Here is a 27696-nt window from a genome sequence, read left to right on the forward strand (position 1 = left end):
ATTTGTTTGCTGAGCATGGACATGCAGCAATTGGAGTACCTGTCCCTCACCCCATTATAAACAGCACAGGACAGAAAATAGGGTTGTTGCAGAAAATGTGGCATTTGACCTGGGAGATCGTGAGCAGCTCGCACAAGAACATTTTGCTGCTGTCTGCAGACGTGTTAAGGCTGTCGAAGCAGAATGCTTGGATAGCATCACGGAGAGGATCGTTATCGGCCCCAGAGACGATAACAGAATTTTCAGGTGTTAGTGAGGAAGAAGATATGGCAGCAGTTGTAGCACTTTGCAATCTGATGCTCATATTCAGCGACCTCATAAGGTGTGAAAGCAGTACAGCACTTGGAGCTGATAACTACACGTCAGAACATTCATAGACTGAAGTTTAAGTTATGACAGACCACGCTTCCATACTGTTGTTAATTGTAGGTTTAATCAGTTGTACTCTATGGCAATTAGACCGTGTATTTGGATTCCAGTTACACTGACAGTAGTGTTCTCTCGTTACTGCCAGTTCACATCCCACTGTGCTGCTTGGAAACATGTCTTATGTGATAGTGAGTGTGTGATAGTGTGAGTGATACTACTGGAGAAGGTATCTTCTGCAGTCAAGTGGTGTATAAAGAGCTTATCCCGTCTGCTATTCTGTATCGCCTTCAGTCCCCCCCCATGCAGTGTTGCGCCATAACATAGTTATTGAGTTCTACCATCGTGTGACATTTTTCTTTCAAAATTCACACCAGTGAGATTTTTTGCCAGGATTTAATTTTCACATAAATTTGTTTTCTCAAAGTAAGGCTTTAGTTTATATAAGGAAATACAGTAGGTAGGAAAATTGAACCTACGGTGAATAATGAATTGCAGTATATAACATAAGATTGAATAATTATTTTAATTTACAAAAAGAGCAGTTTCAATTCAGCTGCAGGGTGTGAACCTGTAACTGCCACCTCTCCAAATGTGGCACTGTAAAGGTGAGGAGCAAGGGGAAAGAACCAGTAGAACTCCTTATCTTGCAATCCCTTCCATGAAGCTACTTAGAACATACTGATGAATGTATGAATGTTGTGATCTTGCAGGTCAGTCCGTGTTGCGGCAGCAGAACAGTTCCTGTTGATATCAACGTGGTGTGTAGCAAGCCAGCAGCCACTGCAGTTCTGCATTACACTTTTGTTCACAGTACTGAACACAACTGTTATGGAGAATGCCCGCAACTCCCATGAATACTTCCAGTTGCTATGTCGTTTGCTGAACTATGCCTTCATGTCTAACTGTCCCCTTCCTACTGCCGAAACTCTGCTCAACAATGAGATTGCGTGGCTCAAGAAGATACGAGTAAGTGGATTATGTACATAGTTTGGTAAGGACTTGATGTTGAGACACAGGAGCACAGAGATGGACTCGATTGTATTAAGCTTTTAGGATTGTTGTTGCAACAGTCTCCATTTCCAGTAACAGTGACCTTCATAGTGTCTGCCTCCCTGTCTAAGCTCCTGTGAGGTGGATTCTGCCACTCAGTAATAATGTGCCAGCAAGGTGGTGGTGGATGAGCCTGATATATGAATATTCCCCACATTTAGAAAGTTGTGAAGTTGTATCAGAAACAGAACTGCAACTGGAGAGCATTGTGTATTAATATCAAGGTAGGTTTTGGTCATTTGAGACTGGCTTCCGGACCATATACAGTTAGACTTAGACGAGCCATTTATGTATGCTTCCAGGACAATGTTTTAAATACGACCTGATGTGCAACAAGAATTCTGTGACCTTCCCATGTTAGGCATATGCCACCATAAACTACTGACATTTTAACCCATCACTTGTATTTTGTTGATCCACAAACTGGAAAGACTTCTCTCGTACTAAAGCAACCTGCATGCAGGCTGGCAGGATACAACTTGCATTGTGTGTTATCGAGCATTTATATGGTCATTTTTTGTATGGTATGATTAGTGGCATTGTTTATCTTGTATTTAATGCAGATCATCACTGTGAACCATCTGAATGTAATTCCGTGGCACTGATGGATTGTTTCTCTTGTATTTAATGCAGATCATCACTATGAACCATCTGAATGTAATTCCGTGGCACTGATGGATTGTTTATCTTGTATTTAATGCAGATCATCACTGTGAACCATCTGAATGTAATTCCATGGCACTGATGGATTGGTTATCTTGTATTTAATGCAGATCATCACTGTGAACCATCTGAATGTAATTTCATCGCGCTGATGGTCAGATCCATTACCTCAGTCTGCATTCCTCCTTTTGCAAAATCTTCTTCCTTCTCATTCTGTGTGTATTGAACACAGTTTTTCCAATCTGAAGTGTTTATGCTCTCATGGCCCCATGAGGTGAACTCTCTCAAAAGTGGAATTCATTTCTGCATCATGATTTCACTTGTGCCTACACAAGTTCAGTACTATTGCATTTGCAGTGATAAAGGGGTAAATCACTATGTGACAAGCAACTTCTTGGAGTATCATCCAGTTCATACTTTTTACAGTGTGGATTAAATATTTTCACCAGTTGCAGTAATTTGGAATGACTGGTTTCAGCCAATCCAGCGTGACACATTGTAATGATTATTATGTTTTGGAACAGTTCCTGCTTACTGTCAGTAGCCACTGAAGATCTTGATGTCAGCTTGTTTTAGCCCTCTACCATTTCAGCATACACAATTGCACTCTCCTCTTTCTGCACCTTGCACTGAATAAATAGCATGTCACACCTTTCTTGACTTCTTGTCGAGTTCTCCTCTCACATCCTTTCTGTACCACTTCAGTGCTCACAGTGAGACCAAGAGGATCCTCTCCTTGCCTTCCAATCATGGTTTTAGGCATGTTATAACTTCAAGAATGGTCTTGCACCTTTGCAAGCGAATGAGGCGTTAGAGGCTATCGATAGAGAGAAGAGGGAGGGAAGTCTCAGTGCGTCCAAAAAGAGGTGTTTTCTGGCATTTGACCTTTCTGTCCCCTTCACACTCAGTTCATGTGACACTGTTCCCTCAAGGCTTCTTCCCCTCCTCCCCTTCCAAGTAGCCCATAACAGCAGCAGTCTTGAGGTCTGCCACCATCATCACCCCAGGCTGACAGTGGATCTTATAAATTCGGGTAATCACCTTGTGAGAGTCTTCCCAAGAAAGTTGCAAGTTAGGTGACTTTCCTCTGGTTCAGGGCAGGTGGTACAGTCGGGCTTGGGCTCGGGCAGGTGGTACAATCAGGCTTGGGCTCCTCTCTGGTACCCTGTACAGTTGCTTAGTCCTGGGTTCACAGACCTTGGCATGTGCTGTATTGGTGTCACACTGTGGGTGCTAATTCTCAACATCACCTGTTGCGTGCAGCAAGTAGTACTACCCTCATCTTGCTCTGGGGTAGAACCATTTGGACTATGTTGGACTGTCAGCTGAAACCCAGTGTTGTGCTCCAGCATGCTCTCACCACCAGGGAGTTCCACTGAACCCAGTACCTCCTGTAGATAGGTGGAAGTCAGCAGTAGCCTTCCAGTTGCGATGCTCTCCAGACTGCACTTACTGTAGATAGGTGGAAGTCAGCAGTATCCTTCCAGTTGGGATACTCTCCAGACTGCTTTTCCTGTAGAATCAGCATCATATTGTCAATCCAACACCACAAATATTGGCCATACGTTCTTGACACTTGATAATGCCATGAACTGCGTGCCCAGTTGACATAATCAGACACCTTAAAAACTACTTCTGTGGCTTGTTAATGTAAGACCTGTCTGGCTCTTGGTTTGCTGGCCTTTTCAAAGTAACAATAAAATTGAATTAAAATCATCTCCACAAATTACTTCTGTGAGACACTTTAATTTCATGAATAAAATTTGACACCACCAGAGAGATAGAGTGGCTGAGCAGTCTGAGGCGTGAAATGTCTTCACCCACTCGAGTGCTGGCATCACCTATTTGAATCCCACTCAAGACATGGATATTTGTCTGTGTTTTCTTCTGTAGGTAGTGGCCTTGCATTTGGCTGATCCCTCATCCAAGGAGTCCCACCGACCGTGTATAAGATTAAGAAACTGAAGTGAAACAAAGGATTTCATGGATGCCCTATGCTCCAAGCGGGAGCAACAGGAATAAACAGACATACATAGAGTGACTGGCAGTTATTTGTTCAGAGTGATCACACAAACAGTTCTTTCCTAATGCTTAGCCATGTTGACCCCGTTAAGTTGTGTGCAAGAGGCATAGATCTCAGCACTCATGTGACAAAATGTTAGGTAACAAGGTGTAAATTGTAATTTTATGTAGCATTTGAAAAAATGTTTTTGGTTGATTTTGCATTCAACACATAGCATTTGTATTTTTGCCATATAGTTTTACTTTATACTGGTTACATTGATGAAAATCTCTTTTACAGGAAAATGTAAAGGAGACAGGAGACAGCCAGGTGGATGAGGCTGTTCTGGAAGGCCACTTGGGAATTGCAAAGGAGTTGTTGTCTTTCATGAGCCCTGAGAAGAAGTACGAACTTGGGTCTGAAGAAAAAAAAGGAATTAACCTTATTAAGGTATACTATAAATCATGTACATTATACATTAATTTTAAGATTGAGGAATCTTGTGCTTTCAGAGATTACTAACATTTTAGGGTAATCTGCCGGCTGCATCTGCTCTGACGATGGAGGTAGGAGTGTCCTCTATGACTTTAACTACAGTATGGGAACTCCATATTCAGAATACCAAAATCTGGAGGGCCCCCCTCCATATTTTTCAGCTGGTGTTTTACAGTGTGGGCTCCACTGTTGAATGTGGCACTCATCATGCTTGTCCATGCCACAGAATTAGTTTGTATCTGTGGTGCTTGTGGTTTAGGCAGTCAGATTTGTAAACATTGTAGGTATAACTATTTGTTTTCAATTATGGCATACCAAGTACAATTTCTGAAGGTACTGGAGGATGTCAAGAGGATGCATTCAACACACTTCAGTTACCAAGTGTATTTGTTAAGAAAACTTACTAGGGGACTGAGACATAAATGTTTTATTTCTGGGCAACATATGTGGGTGAATGAAATACAAGGGGTTTTTGAAAAAAGAAAGGGAAGTTTAATAATTGTTGAATTGTGTTGTTATATTTTTTGGCCAAGGGACCCAGAATCTTGAAATCCTTTGGTCCCAAGTATTCCAGATAATGCGTCAATAAGATTATTTAATGAGCATAATGTTGGCCAGCAGGAATATATAAGCATGACCTTTTCATGGTAAATAGGCGGTGTCATTATATGAGTATGTTTCTGGTAATTTTGCACTTTCAGATCTTACATTTGTCCAAGTTATATGGTTTTCATTTGGTCCTGGTCTAGGTGAACAAGATTACATTGTAACCAATGTTAGGTCTCCTCAGATTTATGATTTTCCTAAACTTACACTTCATTTTTTGACAGTGGAATTTACCCAATTTTATGTTTATAATGTTCCATTTTAGAAAATTAAAAGAAATCACCAATACCATTCCACTGATGTATACGGTTTGCCCCAGTAAAATAGGCATATAGTTCTCATATGACAGTTTTTTAGCATTACATGACAGTGCTGTTCTGAATGATAGTTCAAGGGAAAAAAAAAAAAAAAGAAACAATTGTCTTTGTTTGAGTGGTTTAAGAAATTCCATTGTTTGTAAGTTAGTGTATTTGCATTTACATTATTATTGTATTAAAATGTGTATATTGAAATGACTTTCCAAAGTTATGGCATAAAGCAAATATTTTTATATATGTTGGATGAGTTTCTTTTTCCTTATTTTACACTTTCCTCAATTTAATGTTTGTTTTAGGTGGTCCTTTGAAAGGTATAAAATCAAGGTGTTGCTGTGCTCACAAGACCACCACAATATCTAAGCAATATCTTATTTTGGTACATTTTATGTTAATGGAAAACTTGGACAAAGAACAATCGCTTCTGCTATTATAGAATATGAATGAAGAAATTGCATTAGCGAAGTAATAATAACCATTAAATATTTGTTGTTTCAAAACACATCTTATGGCTGTGCACATGCAGCTGAGGCTGGCTCGGTTTACCCTGGCAGTATTGGCACAGCTGCACAAGCCAAGTGCCTGCCTTCCAGGAATGTGCAAACATTGAAATTTTTAAACTTGAGTGAACTTCGAACTTCGCTATAAATATAGTTTTGAAGTGAGCTTTGAACTGTCCACTCCATTTTAATCTGTGAAGAAATTGTGCAGTTCTGCATTTGTAGCAATTCATGCGGGGGATACTCGACACACAGCTTTCTATTAATTTATGACAGGCATTACTGTGTGCATTAAATGCTATTGTTGCGTGTGTCTGTGACTAATAACGTGGGTTGTGGGTCGGATGAACAGATTTATTTACCCCTTATACACACCACCAGTTATTACACCTAATTATAGCACTATCGCTGTTCCTGCACTTTAAAATCCACTGTTACACTAGTGCCCTCAGTCTATTTTCACTACTCATCTCTTGTTAATGGAATTAAAACAGTCTCACTGGGACTAAATCCTCTAATCACACACTAAGTCTTCACAAGCTGACTTCTAATTCTTCTTCAGTTCTCTGGATGCTCGCAGCCCCAACTTCCAGTTTGCTCTTGCTGTAATGTAGATCTCTCAACTGTACTCTTATGTAATCCTAGCTACTAACTGTTGTTATATAAACTCTGCAAGGTTTGCATAGGACAGACCTCTCATTCTTGTAGCATATTGTTGTGTTACCCAGCAACGAGTTGTTTACCAAGAATCTGTCTTTGCGGAACTTGTTTATTGTGCTGTTGCCTAACAATGGAAATCCATTTTACACTATTTTAATGAGTCCATTATTGATTCTAAAATGTTAAGCTACCTTTTCAAAAATGAAAATCTGGTTATAAAGTTTGGTACCCTGTTTTCTTAATGGAGATCTTCGCATTGTGCATGTGGTATTCTAGTAAATATAGTATATTATGGACATGATGCATGATGCCATGGTTAAAATTCAATCACTGCTGCAGTAAATGTAAGTGTGGCATGCATACATCAATAATGGTGGTCATAATGATGGATTCTTTTTGGCTTATTAGAGCAAACCGTAATCTGTCACATATTACGAGGGTCATACTGAAAGTCATGAGCAACAATTTTTTGTAAAGTAACATGCTTTATTATTGGCAAACGAAATACACCACCTCAATCTACAGGCCTTTCTTTATTTTTCCACATAATCGCCACTTCTTTGTACACATTTCTCCCAATGTTCTGGGAGTTTGAAAATTCCCCTTCTGTAAAATTCTGTTCCACATTGATGCACTGCTTTCTGAATTCCTCCCTTGTCTCAAAACCTCCATGCACCTGATCCTTCACAAATCCAAAAAGATGGTAGTCAGAGGGTGCCAGATCAGGGCTATAGGAGGGTGTGGAAGAACTTCCCACCCCATCTTTGCAGTTGCTTCCAGTGTGAGGCAAACAGCATGGGGGCAAGCGTTGTCATGCAGGATGATGATGTTTCATCCTGGACATTTATCGCGCAGTGCACGACGGAGCTTGTGCAGTGTCTGTACATAACGAGCAGCGTTGATGGTTTGCCCAGGTTCCAGGAATTTGGCCAGAATAAACCCCTCTGCATCCCAGAAGACTGTGCCCATCACCTTTGCAGCTGATGACACTGTCTTTGCCTTCTGTTTTGATGGAGAATGCAAATGGTGCCATTCCATACTCTGGCGTTTTGTTTCAGGCTTGAAATGGTGAAACCAGCTTTCATCACATGTCACAATAAAGAGCAAAAAATCATCACCTTCGTGTCGAAATCTCTGCAGCAGTTCTGAGGTGATGGCTTTTCACTGACCTTTGTGGTCTTCGGTCAATAACTACGGGACCCAACGAGCACAAAGTTTCCTATAGCCCAAGCTTTCAGTCATCTCCTCTACTGCACTGTGCCCTATTCCAAGTTTTTGGGCTATTGTGTCAACAGTCACACCCCTGTCATCTTCAGTGATCTCATCCACTCTTTCCTTGTTGCATTCAGTTGAGGCTGTTCGAGGACGACTGCTCCGAGGCTCATCTTCGGTGCTGGTGTTCCCATCTTTAAAATGTTTCACCCATCTTCGAACACTGCTTGCACTCATGCACACACTTCCATAAGCACGCTGAAGTCTCTGGTGAATTTCTGCAGCAGGGATTTCTTCTTTCACAAGAAATTCGATGACAGCACGCTGGCGAAACGACATATCAGCCATTTTGTTAGGAGTGATACTGGTCACGTGATGCAAGCTATTGACGTCACAAGACACTCAATGTTAACACAACAGCTGGTTTCACCTACCACCATACTCTATTTCGTTTGCTGTTCCCAGGTTGCATGCAAAAAATAGTTGCTCATGACTTTCGGTACAACCTATGTACAATTAAAATGAGAATGAAGTCTTAAAGGAACGTGATGCTCATAATCCAAGGAAAGATGAGAAAAGCATACAAAATTTTAGTTGGAAACCCTAAGGGGAAGATGCACCTGGCAGTTGCAGATTGATAGTAAAGTTTGCCCTCACACATTTGTGATGGGCGTGTATGTTTGTTAAGAGTTCTGTGGCCAGCAAAAGGCAGTGACTGTTTGCACACAACTTCAGCCTTTTTTTCACCTTAGATCTCGGTGTTTTTAGGTGCTGCATAGTAGCTCAGCTTGGAATGGAATGTTTATAAATGTGTAAGATGTATTTTTTTTTTTTCCTTTTTTATATTTTTCTGTTAAGAGCCTTCTGAATGAAGTCAGCTGCTTTGGGGTTGAGCATGCTTAAAGTACCCAGTTCCGGTTGGGGCAGTAGCAGCTGATGTGATCACAGTGTGTTAACGAAATATGGTGCAAGGATGTGGACTGTATTCAGTAGGCCAAGGAGATGGTTTTACGGCAGGCTCTTCTGAACTTGATAATGAACCTCCAGGTTCCATGAAAGACTGACTGGTGGCTTCCCCAGAAGGATTCTGCCCCATGTAGTTAATGATTCGTTTTTTTGCAGTCATGAGTGTGGAGGCTGTATGTTTTAAGGGTGTGTGTGGGAGCTGAATAAATGTGGTTCAGATGTGGAATGGAGTCTGTAGTCAGCAGTTCTGTCAGGCTGATATTGATTATGTCTGCTCTCTCAATATTGTGGGGTCCAGTGGGTCTGTATCAAGCAACGCAAAAGCTGGTGCACATTTTAATAATTCTGCTTTCTGTGAAATGTAAATTATACTTTTGTGTTTCAGGAGCTGGTAGAGGATTTTATTTTCCCAGCATCACGTCTTATGCTTCACCTACAGCGCACAGGCGAGCTGTGTGCAGACCAGGCCGTGCCAGTCTGCAACACCCCCCTCACAACCAATGCTGCATTTGATTTCCTGGTGGGGCTTTGTGTCAGTTGTGTACCCAATATGAAGCTGCTTGTTCATATGCTCACTGACATGTTCTATTCAGGTTTGTTTATCTCTGCAATAATTCAGTTCCTGATGCTTCATTATATAAGTCTGTAATGAAACTGATGGATGGAATAGAGGTCCTTGTGTATATAAACACATTGCAATTCCATCATAACAGATATGGCAAAAAAGAATATTTCATTTTAGCGAGAATTTTCTTATTCACTGCCAACTCGTGTTAGCTGTAACAGTATTCATCAGTTCTAACGTGTAGTTCTTCATGATTTTTGTTGTAATCAGTACATTTTTCTCCATTCTGGATGTGCTTAAACGGATATTTGACAGTGTCATTTGAGCACATCTGGCAACATTGTATTTTCCACCCAGAATATTTTTTCCTTGGAAACATGTGTCTTGGTGCACAAGTACCACACCACAGTTTTGTGCTAGCCTGTGCTGTCTCATTCTCGTGTAGACTTAGAAATACGTTCTGTTATTTTGAACAGTGACAGAGATGGGTGATCCACTTGGTAGTATGATGTGTAGAGAGGGGAAGCAGGTCAGTTTACTTGGTGTAGAGCAAATTTTTTTCTAGCAGTTATGCTGTACTTCCAAACACAGGGCCCATACTGCCTGTGCAGTATGTGTTTAGCATCTCCTGAAGGATGGGTATCGTACTCCAGATGAGTTTCTGTTCTATGAGAAACTAACTATGATTACATCGAGAACATGGAAACATGTTGCCTTACAGAAGTGCTGTGTTTGTTTGCAGAGCGTGATGAACCCTTGGTGGAGTGGGACTATCTTCCACCTGTGGGTCCAAGGCCACTGAAGGGCTTTGTTGGCCTGAAAAACGCTGGTGCTACCTGTTATATGAATTCAGTGTTGCAGCAGTTGTACATGGTTGAGAGCATTCGTGTTGGCATCCTCGCCTCTGAAGGTGCTGCTACAGACCTCAGTGAGGACTTCAGTGGCGAGGAGAGAATGGAAGGAGAGGTCAGTGTAACCAGTGATTTTCATTGATGGTGTGCCCACCTTCAGTGCCAGAAATTTATAAAGCCACGATGATCAGGAGCACACTTAATGTGGCATTGCTCTGGAAGGAAACCTTAAATCAAAATTTTAAGTGTATATAGAACTATTTTTATTTCTTACAGTTTTTATGTATGCATGGGGTGTTGCCATACTTTGAGAGAAGAAATCTAATTGCATGTATTTGAAAAATTAAGTATCTGAATATAGTTGGAATAAAGGTCACTGAGCCAAATTAACGGACGTTTCCCGCCCAACAGCAGTCTCTAATACCTCTGGTAGATGGGGGAAGCATTATAGATACCTCTCAGCTAGTAGAGCCGGTCTCGCTGGCTGGGTGGGACTGATGGTAAGCACCAGTGCCGGTAGGATATAGAGACTGGTAGAAGTCATAGAGGGAAGCACAATGGACCAATACAGGTCTCAGTGCATGGGGAAACCCACCCTCTCCAATAACTAACTGACTAGTTGGAATAAGAGGGATGAAATTAGTGGGGAGGATTACTTAATGAGAGACTTTAAGATGCAAAATGATCAGTTTGTATTATCTGGGTAGTGAAGCAAATGAGCTTTCAGTGAGCTGAATGGATAGCTTATGTGGAGAGACAGGAACTGGGTGTAGAATGTTGGTTTGGAAACCTCTTGGAAATCTGAGAAGAAGGCGGGAGAATATCATTAAAGAGATCTAAGTTGTGACAATCAGAGATGGCTGGAACTGGTTCAGGATTGTGCTTTGGCATTAGCATTGCTGAACCTGTGGTCTCTTGTTACCAAAGAGCTAGTACAGTTCTTTTAGAACGAACTTCATTTCAACAGTACAAATTCAATTTCGGCTGTAAGAAATGTGTGTGTATTCTCTGCCTTCTTACTCGACTTACTTTTTAAATTGGTTTCTGGCTTACGTATTTGACATGATGTTCATTTCTGCAGGGAAATATGGAATCAAATGAAAATGACTGCAATGATGAGAAATGTGGTCTTGAGGAATCACGAAAAGAGTACAACATTGGCATCCTGAAGCAGGTTCAAGCTATTTTTGGTCATCTGGCATACAGCAAGCTGCAGTATTATGTTCCTCGAGGGCTGTGGAAGCATTTCAAGTGAGTTATAAGCCCTTCATTGTAAATACCATATTTACTTGCATAGTTCCTGTGCCCAATTTCATATTTTTGAACCCCGAAATATGGGGGGGGGGATTGTGAAATTTATTGCTAATCTGGAATAAAAACACTTCCTTGCTCACACATAGGAAAACCACATACTGCATCTGTGTTTACAAAAATACAAGCTTATTAAAAAATAAGGAAATAATAGAAAGAATCAAGAATTTTGGCCTTTCATCCATCATCGAAGTGGCACTGGCATGCAAAAGGACATGGAAGAGCAGCAGCCACTGAACCACCCCTGCCCCTTCTTCTCTCAGTTTACTTATTCAAGCTGTGTAGTCGAGAGAAGCAGCCCATTGTCGCTGGCTCTATTTGCTGTGTTTACAAGCTCCCCAAGGTATTCGTGGGGTATCCAAGCAATACGGAGAAACAACAGTGATATGTCAGCCTTTCAGATAACAATAACAAGTTTAGTGAACAACATAACAAGAGTTACACAGAATATACAAAAAAAAATACATAATCAAGGCACAAACGGGGCACAACAACCCAAATCAATGATTGCACAGCAATCACTTGTTGCCAACAGTCGCAACACAGAATAAGCTAACATGCCCCTCTTTCACTAACCTCATTTAGGCGTCAAACAGGTTACTCCAGAAAAACAAATAATAATAATAATGATAATAATAAGAGAAAATAAACTTGTGCCTCACAACCATTCTAAAGCCAATGGCTTGTGATTGCGGCCTTTACCTTGCCAGCCAGCCACGGAACATTTACCGAACACAATTTAGAGGTAGCAGGTCAAAACAGAATTTCCAGTGGCGATCCCCCACTGGCTGGTAAGCGTCCACTCTCAACTATGTAGCCTCACAGACTGCGCAGCAGGTCTTGTTTCCTTCCACGACATCAGAAGAGGGATGGAAGGTCACGTGATACGTAGGCAATCACAAGGATAATATGTCAATGTATGGGGGTGAAGATGGAATATAGGAATAGCAGACGCCATGACATCACACACAAGAGCCAGCTGACGTTCAGCATGGCTCACCACAATTGCATTGAGTTGGCATTGACGATTGATACTCTGAGATGGTTAGAAAGGTGAAGCATTTAATTGGTAAACTATGTAACTGCATATTGTGCATTACATATTGCCCATAGCTAGGCATGCAGTTTTGTCCAGCATCTTGAGAGAAACTGACATACCTTTCCATACCTCGCTTTCTTTGGAAGTTTACCATGATGACTCATCTTCTTTGTCCTCCTGCCAGACACATTGTCATCTTCTGCCCCATCTGTTTTGTCTGAAATTCTAGTTCTTTTAAACTGCTAATGATTGTAACTTTTATAATTGTAATTTATAATTGCTAATGATTATTTCATCAGAAATGAGTTCCCAGCCCTGGTTTTTCCATTTACAAATTATTTTGAGCAAAAATTTCCGAGTTTTCCCTGTTGGTGATAGTTCTGGTAGGCATTTCCTATCTTTGAAAGAAGATAGTTTGAGTGGCGTTGTTTGCTTACAGCATGCCGATGGAACTCTTATTACTTTTCAGTATGATCTTTTGGTAGTCCCTGGCACAAAGATGTCCTCCTCCTAAGAGGAAGTTCGTTTCTCCTTATAAAGCAAGTGATCCACCCTCTGCTCACCTTGAAGTCTCATGTACTCATGCTCCTTTTCTTTCCTTTTTGTAGGGCCTGTATTTGCAACATCTCATGAGAAACAGAACAGTCATTGTTTCTCATTCTGTCATATTTTTTCTGAAGGCCAGTAACATGCATGTGGTAGCACAACACAAAACTGACATGCTGCAATCTGATTACTGTCCTTTTCTCTGCATGAACTTCACACTGAAAAAAACAGCTTCCACCAAATCAGAGGCTTGTGATTGGCACATGGCTGGCATTGCGTTGTCACCAATGCATTGCAGGTCCAGGAAAGCCAGGTGGACTGAAATTACATGGGACACATCAGCTGTTGGTCTATGCTGATGCTGTAAATCTATAGATACCATAAAGGGAAACACGCAAACTTTAATTGATGCTAGTAAGGAGGTTGGTCTAGCAGTAAACACAGAGAAAACTAAGTATGTATTGCTGTCTCATCACCAAAATGCGTTGCAAAATCATGACATAAAGCTAGGTAACAGATGTTTTGAAAATGTGGCACAGTTCAGATATTTGGGAACGATGACAACAAATGATTGAATTTGGTTAATGCTTGCTACTATTCAGTCAAGAAGCTTTTGTCTTGTCATCTGCTGTACAAAAACATAAAAATTAGAATATACAAAAGTATAATTTTGTCTTTGATTCTGTATGGGTGTGAAACTTGGTCTCTGACATTAAGGGAGAGACATTTACCAATGGTGTTTGAGGACAGGGTGTTGAGAATATTTGGACTGAAGAGAGATGAAGTGACAGGAGGTTGGAAAAACTGCATAATGAGGAGCTTCATAACTGGTACTCTTCACCAAGTTTAATTATTGTGATCAAATCAAGGAGGATGAGGTGGGCAGGATATGTAGCATGAATGAGGAAGAAGAGGAATGCATATAGGATATTGGTGAGAAAACCAGAAGGAAAGAGACTACTGGGAAGACCAAGGAGTAGGTTGGTGTACAGTATTAAAATGGATCTTAGAGAGATAGGATGGGATGGCATGGATTGGATTGATCTGGCTCAGGATAGGGAACAGTGGAGGGTTTTTTTGAACATGATAACGAACCCTTGGGTTCCATAAAATGCTGGGAAGCTCTTGAGTAGCTGCACAATTGGTGGCTTCTGAAGAAGGGCTCATCTCCATGAGTGAGTGAGTGAGTGAGTGAGCGAGCGAGCAAGTGAAGCTGAGATATTATTCTGTAAACAGAGGACTCTACACCCAGATTTGGCTGGGGATTGAATTCAAAACCCTTTGAGTGAGAGTCTGTTTTCTTGCCCTCATATCACCAGTCCCTTCTTGCTATTTAATGTAATGCAGTGCATATTTTCCTGTTTTGCAGACTACAGGGAGAACCAGTGAACCTCCGTGAACAGCAAGATGCCGTTGAATTCTTCATGAGTCTTGTTGAAAGCATTGATGAGGCCCTGAAGGCTCTAAATCAGGAGCAGATCATGGGCAAAATTCTTGGTGGTTCATATTCGGACCAAAAAATTTGCAAAGGTTGCCCACACAGGTATGTTATTTTGCATGTTTAGTGCATGATCTGAAGTATCCTAGAGCAGTTCTCTCACCAGCTATAGCTTTTGAGTAGAGTACTCCATTTGGAGTTTTCTGTAAAGTATATGAGTACAGTCAGTACAGGAATAATCTTGAGAGCTGTGAGGTATGCAGAAAGTCTGAACCATTAAAGACCCTGCTGCCTCAGGAGCTGCAGGATGAATTTGGCACCTACTACCTGAGCCAAGCTCCATGTCACTGTCTTCATCAGGCATACTGTTATTGTATTCATTGTCAGTTTCACTGCTGAAATTGTGCTTTGCATTGTAGAGGTACAAGCACAACTGCTTTAGTTCAGTTCATCTTAGCACTGCACAAGTACACAAGTGGCCAGTATGCTCTGAACTAATGCTGTACACAGTAGATAGATGTGTTTCTGCCATTTCCTGCCTCACCCTGCTTCCTCACTGCAAAGCTGTCAAGATCAGAGTCTGGCACAGTACAGAAAAAGACTAGATTCTGGCGCTGGCTATAGTAGTGTCAAACTGAGATACAGGGTGTACCACTTGACATCCAGAGCTTGTATGCTGCTTGCACATTTGTTCGTTTCTGTTTTATCAAGAGAATGTTTTATGTAAATCTGCTTTATACATACTGTACTCACGTAAATGTTACCCACTGTGAATCTAGAGTTTGTTTGGTAACATACTTGTACTATTCTAAGAGACTTTTATAATCCTTGAAACAAGGGATATGAAGTCTTATATTTAGATTAATTTTTGCATATGACAAACATAGAGGAGGAATTAATTTGCCAATGAAGAATACTGTCTTTAGGATATGATGCTGTGTTGTCTGGTAGAACATGTTGACATCCCTCCAAAATGTCTGTAAACTTGTACCAGGCTGTATGGCATCATGGCCCAGGAGTTAGTCATCACACTGCGAGCTTCAGAGCTCACATAATTCACCACCGATGCTATATGTTTTCCCCCACTGAATGAGTAAATTTGTTCATAGGTACTCAAAAGAGGAGCCGTTTAGTGTAATCAGTGTGGACATTCGGAATCACAGTACGTTGCTAGATTCCTTGGAGCAGTATGTGAAGGGTGAACTGTTGGAAGGTGCTGATGCGTATCACTGTGAAAAATGCAACAAAAAGGTATGTGTTATTGATGATAATTCTATTCTTTGGTTATTACACCGTATGGTGGTGGGTGATATTGCCTCCATCTTCAGGGTCAAAGTGTGTTGGTTTGTGATTGCTGTGTATTATTTATTATTATTATTATTATTATTAGAGGGGGTGGGTTTCCCCATGCACTTAGACCAGTTATTGGTCCATTGTGCGTTCCCCTTTAATTTCTACTGTCGCCATACCCTACTGGTACTGGTGCGTACTATCAGCCCTGTTCAGCTAATGAGGTCGGCCGTTGGTACCTGATATTTCCCCCATCTACCAGAGGCATTGGAAACTACTTGGGTGGGAAATTGTTGCCTAATTTTGCTCAGAGATCACCTAGAGACATGAGGATCTTTTACGTGCTGTAAATCTGTGACACGGGACCCACGGCTTAAAGTCCCTCCCGGAGGACTTGTTCCCTGAATTTTTCTGCCCTTAAAAATTCAACGACCTCCGCCGGGTTTGAACCCACGTACCTTGAGTCATGATGTGGGAACGTTACCCCTAGACTACGGAGGCTGCTGATTTGCTGTGTAAGTAGCATTCTGTTTACAAAATGAGCTTGCATATGTAATGTAGTGTCTTTCATTTAATGTGACTGCTTGTTTTACAATATGTAGGTAGCTTGTTAATGTAGTCTGTAACTACAGTACATATTGGATTATGGAGATACACCTGGATCTACTGGCGCCCTAACAGTAAACTGCTTGGGACAAGCAACCTTAAGGAGGGAGTGGTGGTAGTAGTGGTTGGAGAATAGTCACCGCAAGAGGAGGAGCCAAACCACAAGAAGATGTCACGAGTAGGAACCCTGAGAAAAAGAAGGACCTGTGATACACCGTTAGGCTATTCGGGATGAACAGCCTTAAGGAGGGAGCAACACATGCAGCCAATAATAGAAGAACTGCCATTTTTATGTGCAAAAATAAAGGGGAAACTTTTTTCTATGTGGTCTGCACCAAGCAAATGCATTGACCAATAGGACATCTGTTGCCGGGCCTGTAACAGGCCATGGAGGCCCATAGGACTGTGAGACTTTGAGGCTCAACATTTTCTAGACAATTGGTTCACAGATGGTGGTGAGGTCAGCCTTATATGCTGTCCGCACTTAATCCCCAGGAAGATTCCTGATACTCATTTCTGTTAGAGGCTGAGTTGGCCCCAGGGCTGTAGTGTGGCTGGAAGGATTGGGTTAACTGAAAAGTCCAGTGACCTCATCAGGAATCAAACTTGCGACCTTCCAGCTTGTAGCATAGTGCCTCAACCAACTACTTTACCACATGTCCCTGATAGAGTATGTATATCACAGAAGGTCGTTGCAGTGCAGAGAGTACAGTGACAATATGGTGAGACTTCAAGATGCGTTTGTGTGCATGTGGTGAAACTGGGAAGTTTTAGAACACTACCCGTGTGCACTCACAGACTTGAATGGTTTAAAAAGCAAGTTGAAATACTTAATGGGAATAAGTACAGTGGTCATCTTAGATATGTGGAGCTTGTACCCCAGCAGATTTACTTCAGAATATAAACAAAAATCAAAACAAGCAGAACATACAAACATATGAAATATGTAGTCACTTGAAAACTTTAATTTTCTTGTCATGTAATTGGTCTGTACTTTTCCTTTAAGTTCTACCTCTCAGGTCTCATATTGTCCCTGGTATTGGGGGGGGGGGGCATGAATTTATTAGATTCTAAAGGGTTCTGATGATGCTGTATGACACTCTGGGTTTTTGAACTTTGTCCATCATCTGGTATTCTAAAATCTAGAGGTCATGACATTTTGCAAGCAGGATCTGTTTCCATCTTCAGGTGAGGGGGAGACATATTGTGTTGGGTCCCTTAGATAGAAGTTAACTTTTTCTAAGGGACCCAACAAAGTAGGTGTCTCCCCCCTCACCTGAGGACAGAAAGAGATCCAGTTTCCAAAATGCTGTAATCTCTAATTTTTAGAACACCGGGTGATGGACAAAGGCAAAAGCCCAGTTATTGTGGGGATTAATTTCTTATGTCAAGATCAACACATTACATTCTCGTTTAGGTTGTAACAGTGAAGCGCCTGTGTGTGAAGAAGCTGCCACCCATCCTTGCAATCCAATTAAAACGCTTTGAGTATGACTTCGAGAGAGTGTGTGCCATCAAGTTCAATGATTACTTTGAATTTCCACGAGACTTAGACATGGATCCTTATACAGGTATGAGGGGAATCTGTGGAGACAGGTGCAGAATACTTGGAATTTAACTGATTTCTGTAGTGTTAATGTTCTGTACTTCCATTTGGGAGTTAATGCATTTTGAATTTTGGCTGTCGGGGCGGTATGATGAGGTTTAGTGGCCTTGGTCTGACAAGGTCATTGCTAAATCGATATCTGCGAGTACTCTTATACCTGAATGTAAGAAAAGTTAGTCATATTATATTCAGGTAAACTTAGTAGTCGACTGCTGCCTCCTTCCAAATCCATGCATTTCCATTCATGACAACCTCCATTGATTCTGTATGCAGAATATGTTCATGTAATGTGCTCACCTTTTTGCTCCCCAGGAAAGTATCTGAAAGTTATGGTGCTTGAAAAATATGCACATACTGTTTGAGTATAATTTTATACAATAGTATGAGGCAGCTGATTCCTTGATGAACATTGAATTGAAAGGGACCTGTGAAAAATTTTGACTGGCGCAATATTTTTAGCAAAAAATGCAATTCATCTAAGTGCAATGTGAAGCATGGTGTGGATATTCATCCCTCTTGACTCGAGTATATGATTTGCTGAGTGACATTCATACAAAAATGTCCATTGGTATTGTTTCAACCAGTGCATAATTTTATCAGGAAATGTGATTAAGTTGCATGCCTTGTGATGCCACATTATGGGCATTCATGCATGCATATTCCACGATGTGATTCCTTGATGAACATTAGGACAGGAATTCCCCTTTTGCAGAATTTTGACTGACACATAATTATTGTAGAGAATATGATTAAAGTTGAATGCAGTGTGGCAACACAGTATGGACATTTACAAGTACAGACTCCACCCCACAATTTCTTGGTGAACTTTGAGACAGACATTCAGATTTCATCTGATGCATAATTTTTCTGGAAGATGTGATCAGAGTTGAACTGTGATGTAGCAGCACAGTATGGATATTCACAAATGCAGACTCCACCATGTGGTGACACGAGAACGCTTCTTGATAATATATTGAGGAGACAATAATTTTTGCAAGAAACAGATTTTGCTGTGTTGCCATAATGCATTTAGTTTCTACTCGCACTTTTCTTGAAAATTATATGTTGGTTAATTTTCGTCAAGGATAAAAATACTTGTTTCCCCAAGCTTTCTTATCCAAAAGTATGGGTGCATAAATTATATTGAAGCATAAATTATGAGAGTAAATATGGTAATTTCCGCATTGAAAAGAGCATTATCAAATAACCTGAGAGTGAATTATTGGATGTATGGGAATTTTGACAAACTGATATTTCTCTGTAGTTTTTGATTGGTAGGCTAATTTTGAGAAATGTTTCATAAATTTATACAAGTTTAATCCTGTTGTAATAAAAAACGCAATTTTTATTTGCATTACTGAAATATTTTTGCTCTTATTTGTGGTACAGGAATATCATCATAAAGTGGTACATCAGCCATGCCATTTACTTGAACATATGAAACTGATATTATTGACTGTAATACAATCTTCATTGTTTATTGAATGTTTTTCATGGTGTAGGTATGCATATATCATAGAATTATTGTTCTTGCACCAGTCATTCACAGATTTTAAATATTTATATATATTTTTTTTTAATTTCTGTGAAGTTTATGAGGTGCTGTACAAAAACATTTCTTTAATCGTTTGAATATCATGCTAAGTTAAAAAACTGGTTATTTTATAAACTGTAAATTTAACTTAGTTCAGGTTGAGATTTATATGTGGAATTTGGGACACGTGAATTGTGAGAACAAATTTGGTTTCCGATGGTCACTACATCCAGCTGTTTTAGACCATTCTGGATAGGAAATTTATCAGACAAATGTTTACCTGCAAGGACTTTACTATACGTTTTGTTTAAACACATTTTAATCAACCTAACTAGTTTCATGGGTATCCCAAACTCTTTATCAGAATATTGTACAATACATCCCTCCCAACTAAATTATAGGCTTTCTTGAAGTCCATGATGTGTATTTGTATCAACCATCTTACAGTGCACACAATTTCACCTTTCTCTTCACTACAACGCACGCAGTCACAAGGGAAATACACAACATAGGACACAATATACACAAGAATATAGGAGGAACACTCCCATAGGAGAGGATTGACATAACTCACGAAATTTGAAGAGCGACTTATAGATGATAAATCTTGAAAGGTTTAACATATAAACTTTATTATTATACATGACACATATGCATTTTAATCATTTTATAAAGGATACATTATGGCATACAGTGCAATGGTTTGACATAAATAAAACCACACCTGAAGATCGCACATTAGTGCTGAAACATGTAGTGAAGAGAAAGGTGAAATTGTGTGCATTGTAAGACGGTTGATACAAATACACATCATGGACGTGAATCAGTGCAACAGGACGCTAAAATATAACATTTCTTGAAGTCTATGAATAGCTGATGAAGAAATTGGTCTACCAGAGAAAATTCTCATTGACATCTTGGTTCTCAGAATTTGTCCAAATTCTCATGTCAAACTGACAGAATCATTCTTGCACATTCCTGTTAATGTAGCATAGAGAAGTCACTGGTAACAATTTTGTTGTTTTTTTTAGCTAGTGTCATTTGAATTTTTGGTCCTTCTGTTCCATACTCCATACTTTTGTAGGTTTTCATGTTACTTTCTTGTATATTAGAAGGACCTTCTTTTAATTCAGAATAATTCTCCATGCAGTTTCAGGCTTGGCAAAACTTGAAGGTGAAATGATAGACTGTGATTATGATGAGATATCGAAAGAGATTTGTACAAAATACCAGCTAACAGGAATTGTTGTACATAGCGGACAGGCCAGCGGAGGCCATTACTACTCGTACATTCTGCATAGGTAAGAACTGCGCAGTGAACAGTAGTTACTTTGCTTGCAGTTTAACGTTTCAGGCAAGAAGCTTTTGACAAGTTAAGAAGGCAGTTATTTTGGTGAAGTTTTCCCATCCTTGAATTGTTTGTCTGCATGACTTGTGTGAAATGCTTTCTGCAGTTATGATTGAAGATGAAGTATGTAGCTTGGGAGATGCTGGGTGCTGTTGGCTTTCTTGTCTAGGAACTTGTTGCTTAAACAAGGATGAGAAGGGAGAGAAGCAGGATCTGTAATAACCAGTCTGTTGTATGCAGTACATTGAGTTGTGGAAATAAAGGAAACACCAGAAACATTTTAATAAAAGTGTCAAATTTATATATGAAAAACAAAATACAATTACAACATAATCATCACTTTTTGAAGATAACTATTCTTTCTGAACTTTTTATATGATTAAACCAGATCTGTTTTTAGGGGGTGGGGGTGAGGTAGCAAATTTGAGTACCATACCAGAAACGCTTTAAACTGAGAAGATTGGCTGTAGGAAGATGGGTCTGGGACCACAGAAACTAAAGAGAAAGCCTTAAATCAAGGAATGTTAAATGTATTAACTCTTCAAAACCTGTTCTGTGTTCTGTACACAGGCTGTATTGTTTTTATTGTGTGGTTCTGATCTATAGTTACCATTTCCTTAAACAGCATTAACCGGTTGGGCTTTGTATCAGAGATGTAATGTGTTTCCTGTTAGGTATGAACTGAATCTTTAATATTACTTAGAACTCGGTCTTTAAAAGGGTTAAGTGACATAGATTTTCTGTGTGAAAATAAGTGGGGAAATAAATCCCATGTTCTTGAAATTGAAGTTCTCGGTACACTGTGTTGTAGGCATAGTGATGGAAGTTCCAAGTGGTATAAATTTGACGATGGTGAAGTGAGCGAGTGTAAGATGGAAGATGAAGAAGAAATGAAAACGCAGTGTTTTGGTGGAGACTACATGGGTGAGGTGAGTTGCATTTCTCTTGTCTCTCCACGCATGTTGTGTGTATCATAATCATATTTTTAAGTTCTGTTGGAATAGGTCATGCCATGAATCAAGTTTGCAGGTGTTTGACCATATGTTGAAGAGGATGAGCTACCGACGCCAGAAGCGGTGGTGGAATGCATACATGTTGTTCTATACACGACTGGACGTTGAGGAGAATGCATTGATGAAGAGTCTGAATGAGGTGTCATTGTGTAAGTTTTGTTAGCTTTAAAATTTTAGAACTTAATTGGTCCGTTAGCAGACTCTCCTGCTTCTAAATATATGAATATATACAGTCAAACGTGCAGTGTTGAATGTGGTTGAAATTTGGCATTGCTTACCATTGAGACAGAGAGAGTGTGAGTAGTGCATATAGTGCACTGTTGACTGAGTGTCTGTTGGTAGTGGATTTCAGTGTGCCTTTCAGTTTCTTTGCAGTCCTGGCAGGCAGTTGGTGTGTACTGGCTAACTTGGCTATAAGTCACATGTCACTCGTGAAGTGTACATTTCAACCCAGAGACTGAAATAGGATTTTAAAATACAAACTTTTTTGGAGGAGAGGGAAGCAATGCTTGTGTGTGTGTGTGTGTATACATTTGTGTTGGGAGGGATGGGGTACTTACATAGTTTTGGATTTGATTTATCAATGTGTACTGTAATATAATAACGTTACACATATTTTTTCATCCTTTCTGTAGCTGATACAAAATTGGGCATCATGAAAATGCCACTTGCAATTGAGCGAAGTGTTCGGAAACAGAACATCAAGTTCATGCATAACAGGAACCAGTTCTCAGCAGAATATTTTCAGTTCATCAGAAAGCTAGTGTCTTGCAATAGTCCTCCTGTAAATCGACCACACAGCAATGAAAAGTTGGTAAGTCAAATTTCTTTGTGTGTTGTTTTCAGCTTCAGGCTTCTTAGTATGCATTCAACTTGAGTCTGTAGTATTCATTCCAAAACAATTATCGGGCACAAGTTGTTCTGCTTACCATGTTGATATACAGGTACTATGACTGAACCTGTGTAGAGCAGTTGGTATACTGAAATTCATCCTGTATAGAACAGTTGATATACTAGGACTCAACCTGTATAGAACTGTTGTCTTAAAAGCAGACTGCAGAATAAAATAGAGAATGTTGTGTGGCTGTGTGATACAACATAATGCCACGAAGCAAGTTTTGAACTTGGCTACAGGCTTACATTGGGGTTAAGAGAGATTTTATACATCCCTGAGTTCCACTACTACTGGTGTGCATGACGATACCAAAATGGATCCATTTTCACTAACTTACAGAGTTTTGGTGATGAAACGTAGATTTCAGCATGTATGCATTCTACTTTGTTTAAGGTTTCATTAGAGAGCACTCGATTTGAACAGTAACTTGAGGAAGATCTTAAATAGATGAAATTTGGCGCAGGTTATTGAGTTGGGATCAGTTAAATTGGATGTTACATTGAGTTACATTAAATAGGGATTTCCACTGTATGTGGAAGACACCCAGTGACTTAAGTCCCTGCTTCTGGATTTTATTTCTTGGACCATTTCAAGTCCGAGATGAGTGATTCTCAGCGTTCAGTGGTTGTGTCTGATGATGGTGCATTTGCGTCAAAACATGTAACCGATGTGGAGAGCAATAAAAACTGTGTGTTATGTTGATTGTTGAAGTTTTTTTAATCCTTAAGGTATTTATACAGGTGGTTGGTATTTGTTTCCAGACACCTGAATTTGAGGAGCTGGCAATGTTGAGTGTCCAGCTAGCTTCAAGGTTTCTGTTTCATACAGGATTCCACACAAAGAAGACTCTTCGTGGTACAGCAACAGAGTGGTATGATGTTCTCTGCCATCATTTACGCAGTTCCCGTGCAGTCAGGGCGTGGTTTGCGCACAATGTTCTCTTTCAGCATCCACACAGGTTAGGAAACTAGAAGTAGAGTCGTCTGTTATTTTGCCATTAGCTTCTATGCTGAATGTGGAAAATCCCTTGATTGCATGTTGCCAGTCTTTGTTATGTGTAGACCAGTTATCTGCATCCTTTGTCTGGCCGTGGATCGGTACAACGTAGCTCCCATTTTATACAATGAATTGCCAATTTAATGTTCTTCATTTATCGAATATTATTCTGGTCCTGGCCAAATTGCAATGTAAACAATATTATTTTCCCATATTTAGTGAATTACAATTTAGTGAATAACCCACATTCCCTGTACAAAATTTTCAGCCTACCATTGTGGTGGAAACAGTTGATATTCACGTTTTCTGTTTGCTATAAAGCATTACCATGCAGCCATAATATGTGGCAAGTGATGTCACACATTGAACATGCACTGAAATAATTCTGCCTTTGGCATAATCTTGAGGGACTGAACTCATGAAGTCAGAGGTACAGATCTGGGGCACTTGGGAGAGGCTCCAGTGCTGTCCATATTGAGCACTGTCCACCACATGGGGTGGACCTTGTTGTTCAACATGACAGCACCCCATGTCATCGTGCTGGGATGCTTTCTCTTGGTGGTGGTATGGTGGTATCGAAGGGCATTTATTCTCCCATGAATTTCCGCTGGTTGACATCAGTTTGTACCAGGGCAATGAATGATAGGTCATTGGTTCTGTTTGGGTGAATTCACTCCTAAACACTGTCATTTAACAATGTCACAGCATTCTTGTTTGCTGTGATCCCATCTATTCCATTATTGGCACCTTCAGGTGCATTCTTAATACTATGCATAAAAATAGACTGTGCCCTTTCTGAAGCTGCTTCTAATTATTGGTAAGTATATCTAGGGAAGTTTTAATTACTATCAATAGTATACGGCTCAGTTTCGATTGATGATGTCATGTTCAGAGCTAAATGATCACTTGTGATGCTATATCTCAGGCTGTGCCACAAGCAGGTTTCATTTGAATGGCCCTCATGTATTTTACAGGCAATATTAGTGACTTCAGTTGCGGCTTTACATGTAGCATTCGACTTGGTAGCTGGAGAAGAAGTTGTTAAATGCCATTATATGTTAGTGTCTTCAGGACATTGGAATGTATTCAGACTCCACGTGCATCATTTTTACCACTTTATATTTACTGACGTACCATCTGCCATCAGCAGAGGTTAAGGGTTTGCAGAATAAAGTACCAGCACATAAATTCCAACATTGAAGATGAAAGAAAGATCGTGACTCCATTGCTGTTACTTCCCGAATATAATATGCTCACAATTTAATCATTTTGATACGTTGCTCTTGTTCCCAACCTCCCTGTTAGCGTTTTTTTGGAGTTCCCATACGTTTTGTTATGTTATTTTCATTTTCAATCAGTATAGACTGTAGCTGTTCAAAAACTGGAAATGAAGGATATGATAGCTGTTTTGCATCCGACTGGTGCATGCAGCAGGCAGCAGGTGGGTTACCTTGTATATGGCCAAGTTAGTGTTCCACTGTATACATCACAGTGACACCTGAAGGTGAACAGAAGTGACCAAATTATATGGGTCTTGTGCTGTAGAATGTAGATGGGGACAGAGAGAATGTGGGGTGTGTCACTGTGAAGCCCAGCAGTAGTCTGCAGTGCCCGTGAACTGCATCACACTGTATGGTGTCACATGCAAGAAGACAATACTCTTCATTGTCACCTGAGTGAGAATCTCAGATCTAGCAGCAGTACTGGTGCACAGTTCATTGTGTCGGTTGTTTAGTAGATTGTAAACTATTACTGTGATTTGGTTATAATTATTGAATCTCAGAACCACATCTGATATGCAGTTATTTTGTTTCTGGACATTATCCATCATCCTGTTTTTGTTTAAAACAATGTTTCAGAGACTGCATTCTGTCTCATTCTTTGGGTGGAACCTACTTGGTTGGGCCCAGTTGATAGAGATAGTCCCCATCTATCCTGGAGATAGGGACTAGCTCTATAAATTCGACCCAGCTGAGTAGGTTACACCTGAGAATGAAGACAGAATACAGTCTCCAAAAAGTTGTTCTAAATAAAAACAGGATGATGGATAATGTCCAGAAACTCAGTAAGTGTATTAATATACCATCATCACAAGCTCTTAGATCTTATTTACATCCAACATTGTTGACAACAAAACACTATCAGTTTAGTTTGTGAAAGATACCCATTATGGGCTTCAGAAAAAAGTTCTATGGAAATCCCCGTGTATTCGAACAAGGAGTTTAGGGTAAAAATGAAAATCTGTCCCGTGGTACTCCTATGGTTTCATGCATATAGACAGGCATGCCAAGCAAACTAAATAGGCATCCCACAGGGTTGCAGACATGTCGAAGAACAGCAGCACTGAGATAAGCCACAAACCAGGTAGTCCACACACAGTTAGTTGGGGGTACACCATATGTACCCATATATTTAATGCAACCACTGTGCTGCTTTAAATTCTTCAGAGATTATGTCAGTTAAAGCTGCATATTTATTTAAGCTGTCTTACCATTCGTCATTTGAAGACCTGATATTAGAAGTGTCTGCACAGTTGTTCCCACCTCACAGCTTATGTTGTTAGGGATTGTAGGAAGTTAATAAGTGCAAGGTTGGAGTGGAGTCTGATGGCATAATGTGCATACCAGATGTCATAAAAATTGGTCACCTGGTTTAAAAGTCTGTGTGTGCATGTGTACATGCATCTGTATATCCCCTCCACAAAAACTTTTGAATGCCTGATCCAATCTTTGTGAAGCCTGGGATGTATATTGTGCCACCTAGGGCTGTCTTAACCACGTACTTGATAATTCCCTTCAGTAATACCAATTCTGAAGCCTTTCAAATTGTATATTGTTATTGGCTTCATTCTACATTCTACATCCAAAGTTTTTTCCTGCTTTTATCACTCAGATTGCAGTGAAAGGAAAGTAGGTGATTAGTTCTTCTCAGAAATTCTTGTCATCTGTAGTCTGCATGTTTGATGATAGAATTTTACTGAATTTCTGTATTTTTATTGCCTGTGTCTTGATAATGTTATCATAAGAGTTGCATGACCCATTGGCCAAGTACTAGCATATGCCATGTCAGCCATATATGGAGCTGGTCTCAGTGTAGCTGATGGCAAGCACTTGCTTAACAACAGCTGTAATTTTGTTGCAGGGTCGGGCAATGTGAAATTTACATGTGTTGCTTATTTCTGTGCAGGTTCTGTGAGTATCTGTTAAGCTGTCCGAGCACAGAAGTCAGATCAGCTTTCATGAAGATCATTGTGTTCTTGGCACACTTCTCACTGCAGGATGGTCCATGCATAACACCCATGCTTGATGCTCCGAGTAAGTTTTTGGCTTAATTTTTGAGCCTTTTGTTTGAAAATGTTAAGCATTTTTCTTTTGGTTCAGTGGACATGCTGTATTTTTAGAGAATACACACGGTGAAGGACAACACACGTATGATACTTCATTCACTGTAATTACTCATTTAACAAAACTTAGGTCAAAATAACCAAATAATAAAATCATGTTATAATTGAAGAAATAATGCTGGCAACCATGTGTAGCTACTATACATACAGGGAGGCACACAAAATGATTTAGTATTAACCTTTAAACGACTAAAGACAACGTATGTCGTCGCAAAAATAAAGGCAGCGGTACGAATGACGCCATATGGTGTCGCACAGTCCGCGTGTGCGGACGTTATTTTAAAATACATGTTTAAGGTAGAAAATAATGTCCTACTTATATAATTTTTGGCCACCATCTGCATGGAGTGTCTGTCTTCCCACCTGCGTCATCTGCTGGAATGTTGCCTTCGTGTGGAATTCTAAAAAAAATCCGGAA

General features: G+C 40.1%; 1 protein-coding gene across 5 annotated transcripts in view; it reads left to right on the forward strand.

Annotated features, from left to right (window-relative positions):
- Positions 1-27696, forward strand: part of LOC111864081 (probable ubiquitin carboxyl-terminal hydrolase FAF-X) — a 115994-nt gene that overhangs the window by 64176 nt on the left and 24122 nt on the right. For all 5 annotated transcript variants that reach the window (XM_023851074.1, XM_033751321.1, XM_023851072.1 and 2 more), the window contains exons 24-37: positions 1080-1335; positions 4385-4534; positions 9223-9430; positions 10145-10368; positions 11335-11504; positions 14519-14692; positions 15697-15838; positions 17901-18054; positions 20774-20924; positions 21783-21900; positions 22001-22133; positions 22620-22798; positions 23641-23837; positions 27062-27189. In XM_023851074.1, coding sequence (XP_023706842.1) covers positions 1080-1335; positions 4385-4534; positions 9223-9430; positions 10145-10368; positions 11335-11504; positions 14519-14692; positions 15697-15838; positions 17901-18054; positions 20774-20924; positions 21783-21900; positions 22001-22133; positions 22620-22798; positions 23641-23837; positions 27062-27189 — 2384 coding nt within the window. The remainder of the gene's footprint in view (positions 1-1079; positions 1336-4384; positions 4535-9222; positions 9431-10144; positions 10369-11334; positions 11505-14518; positions 14693-15696; positions 15839-17900; positions 18055-20773; positions 20925-21782; positions 21901-22000; positions 22134-22619; positions 22799-23640; positions 23838-27061; positions 27190-27696) is intronic.

Source organism: Cryptotermes secundus, unplaced genomic scaffold, assembly GCF_002891405.2.
Source record: "Cryptotermes secundus unplaced genomic scaffold, Csec_1.0 scaffold669, whole genome shotgun sequence".
NCBI classification, from domain to species: domain Eukaryota; kingdom Metazoa; phylum Arthropoda; class Insecta; order Blattodea; family Kalotermitidae; genus Cryptotermes; species Cryptotermes secundus.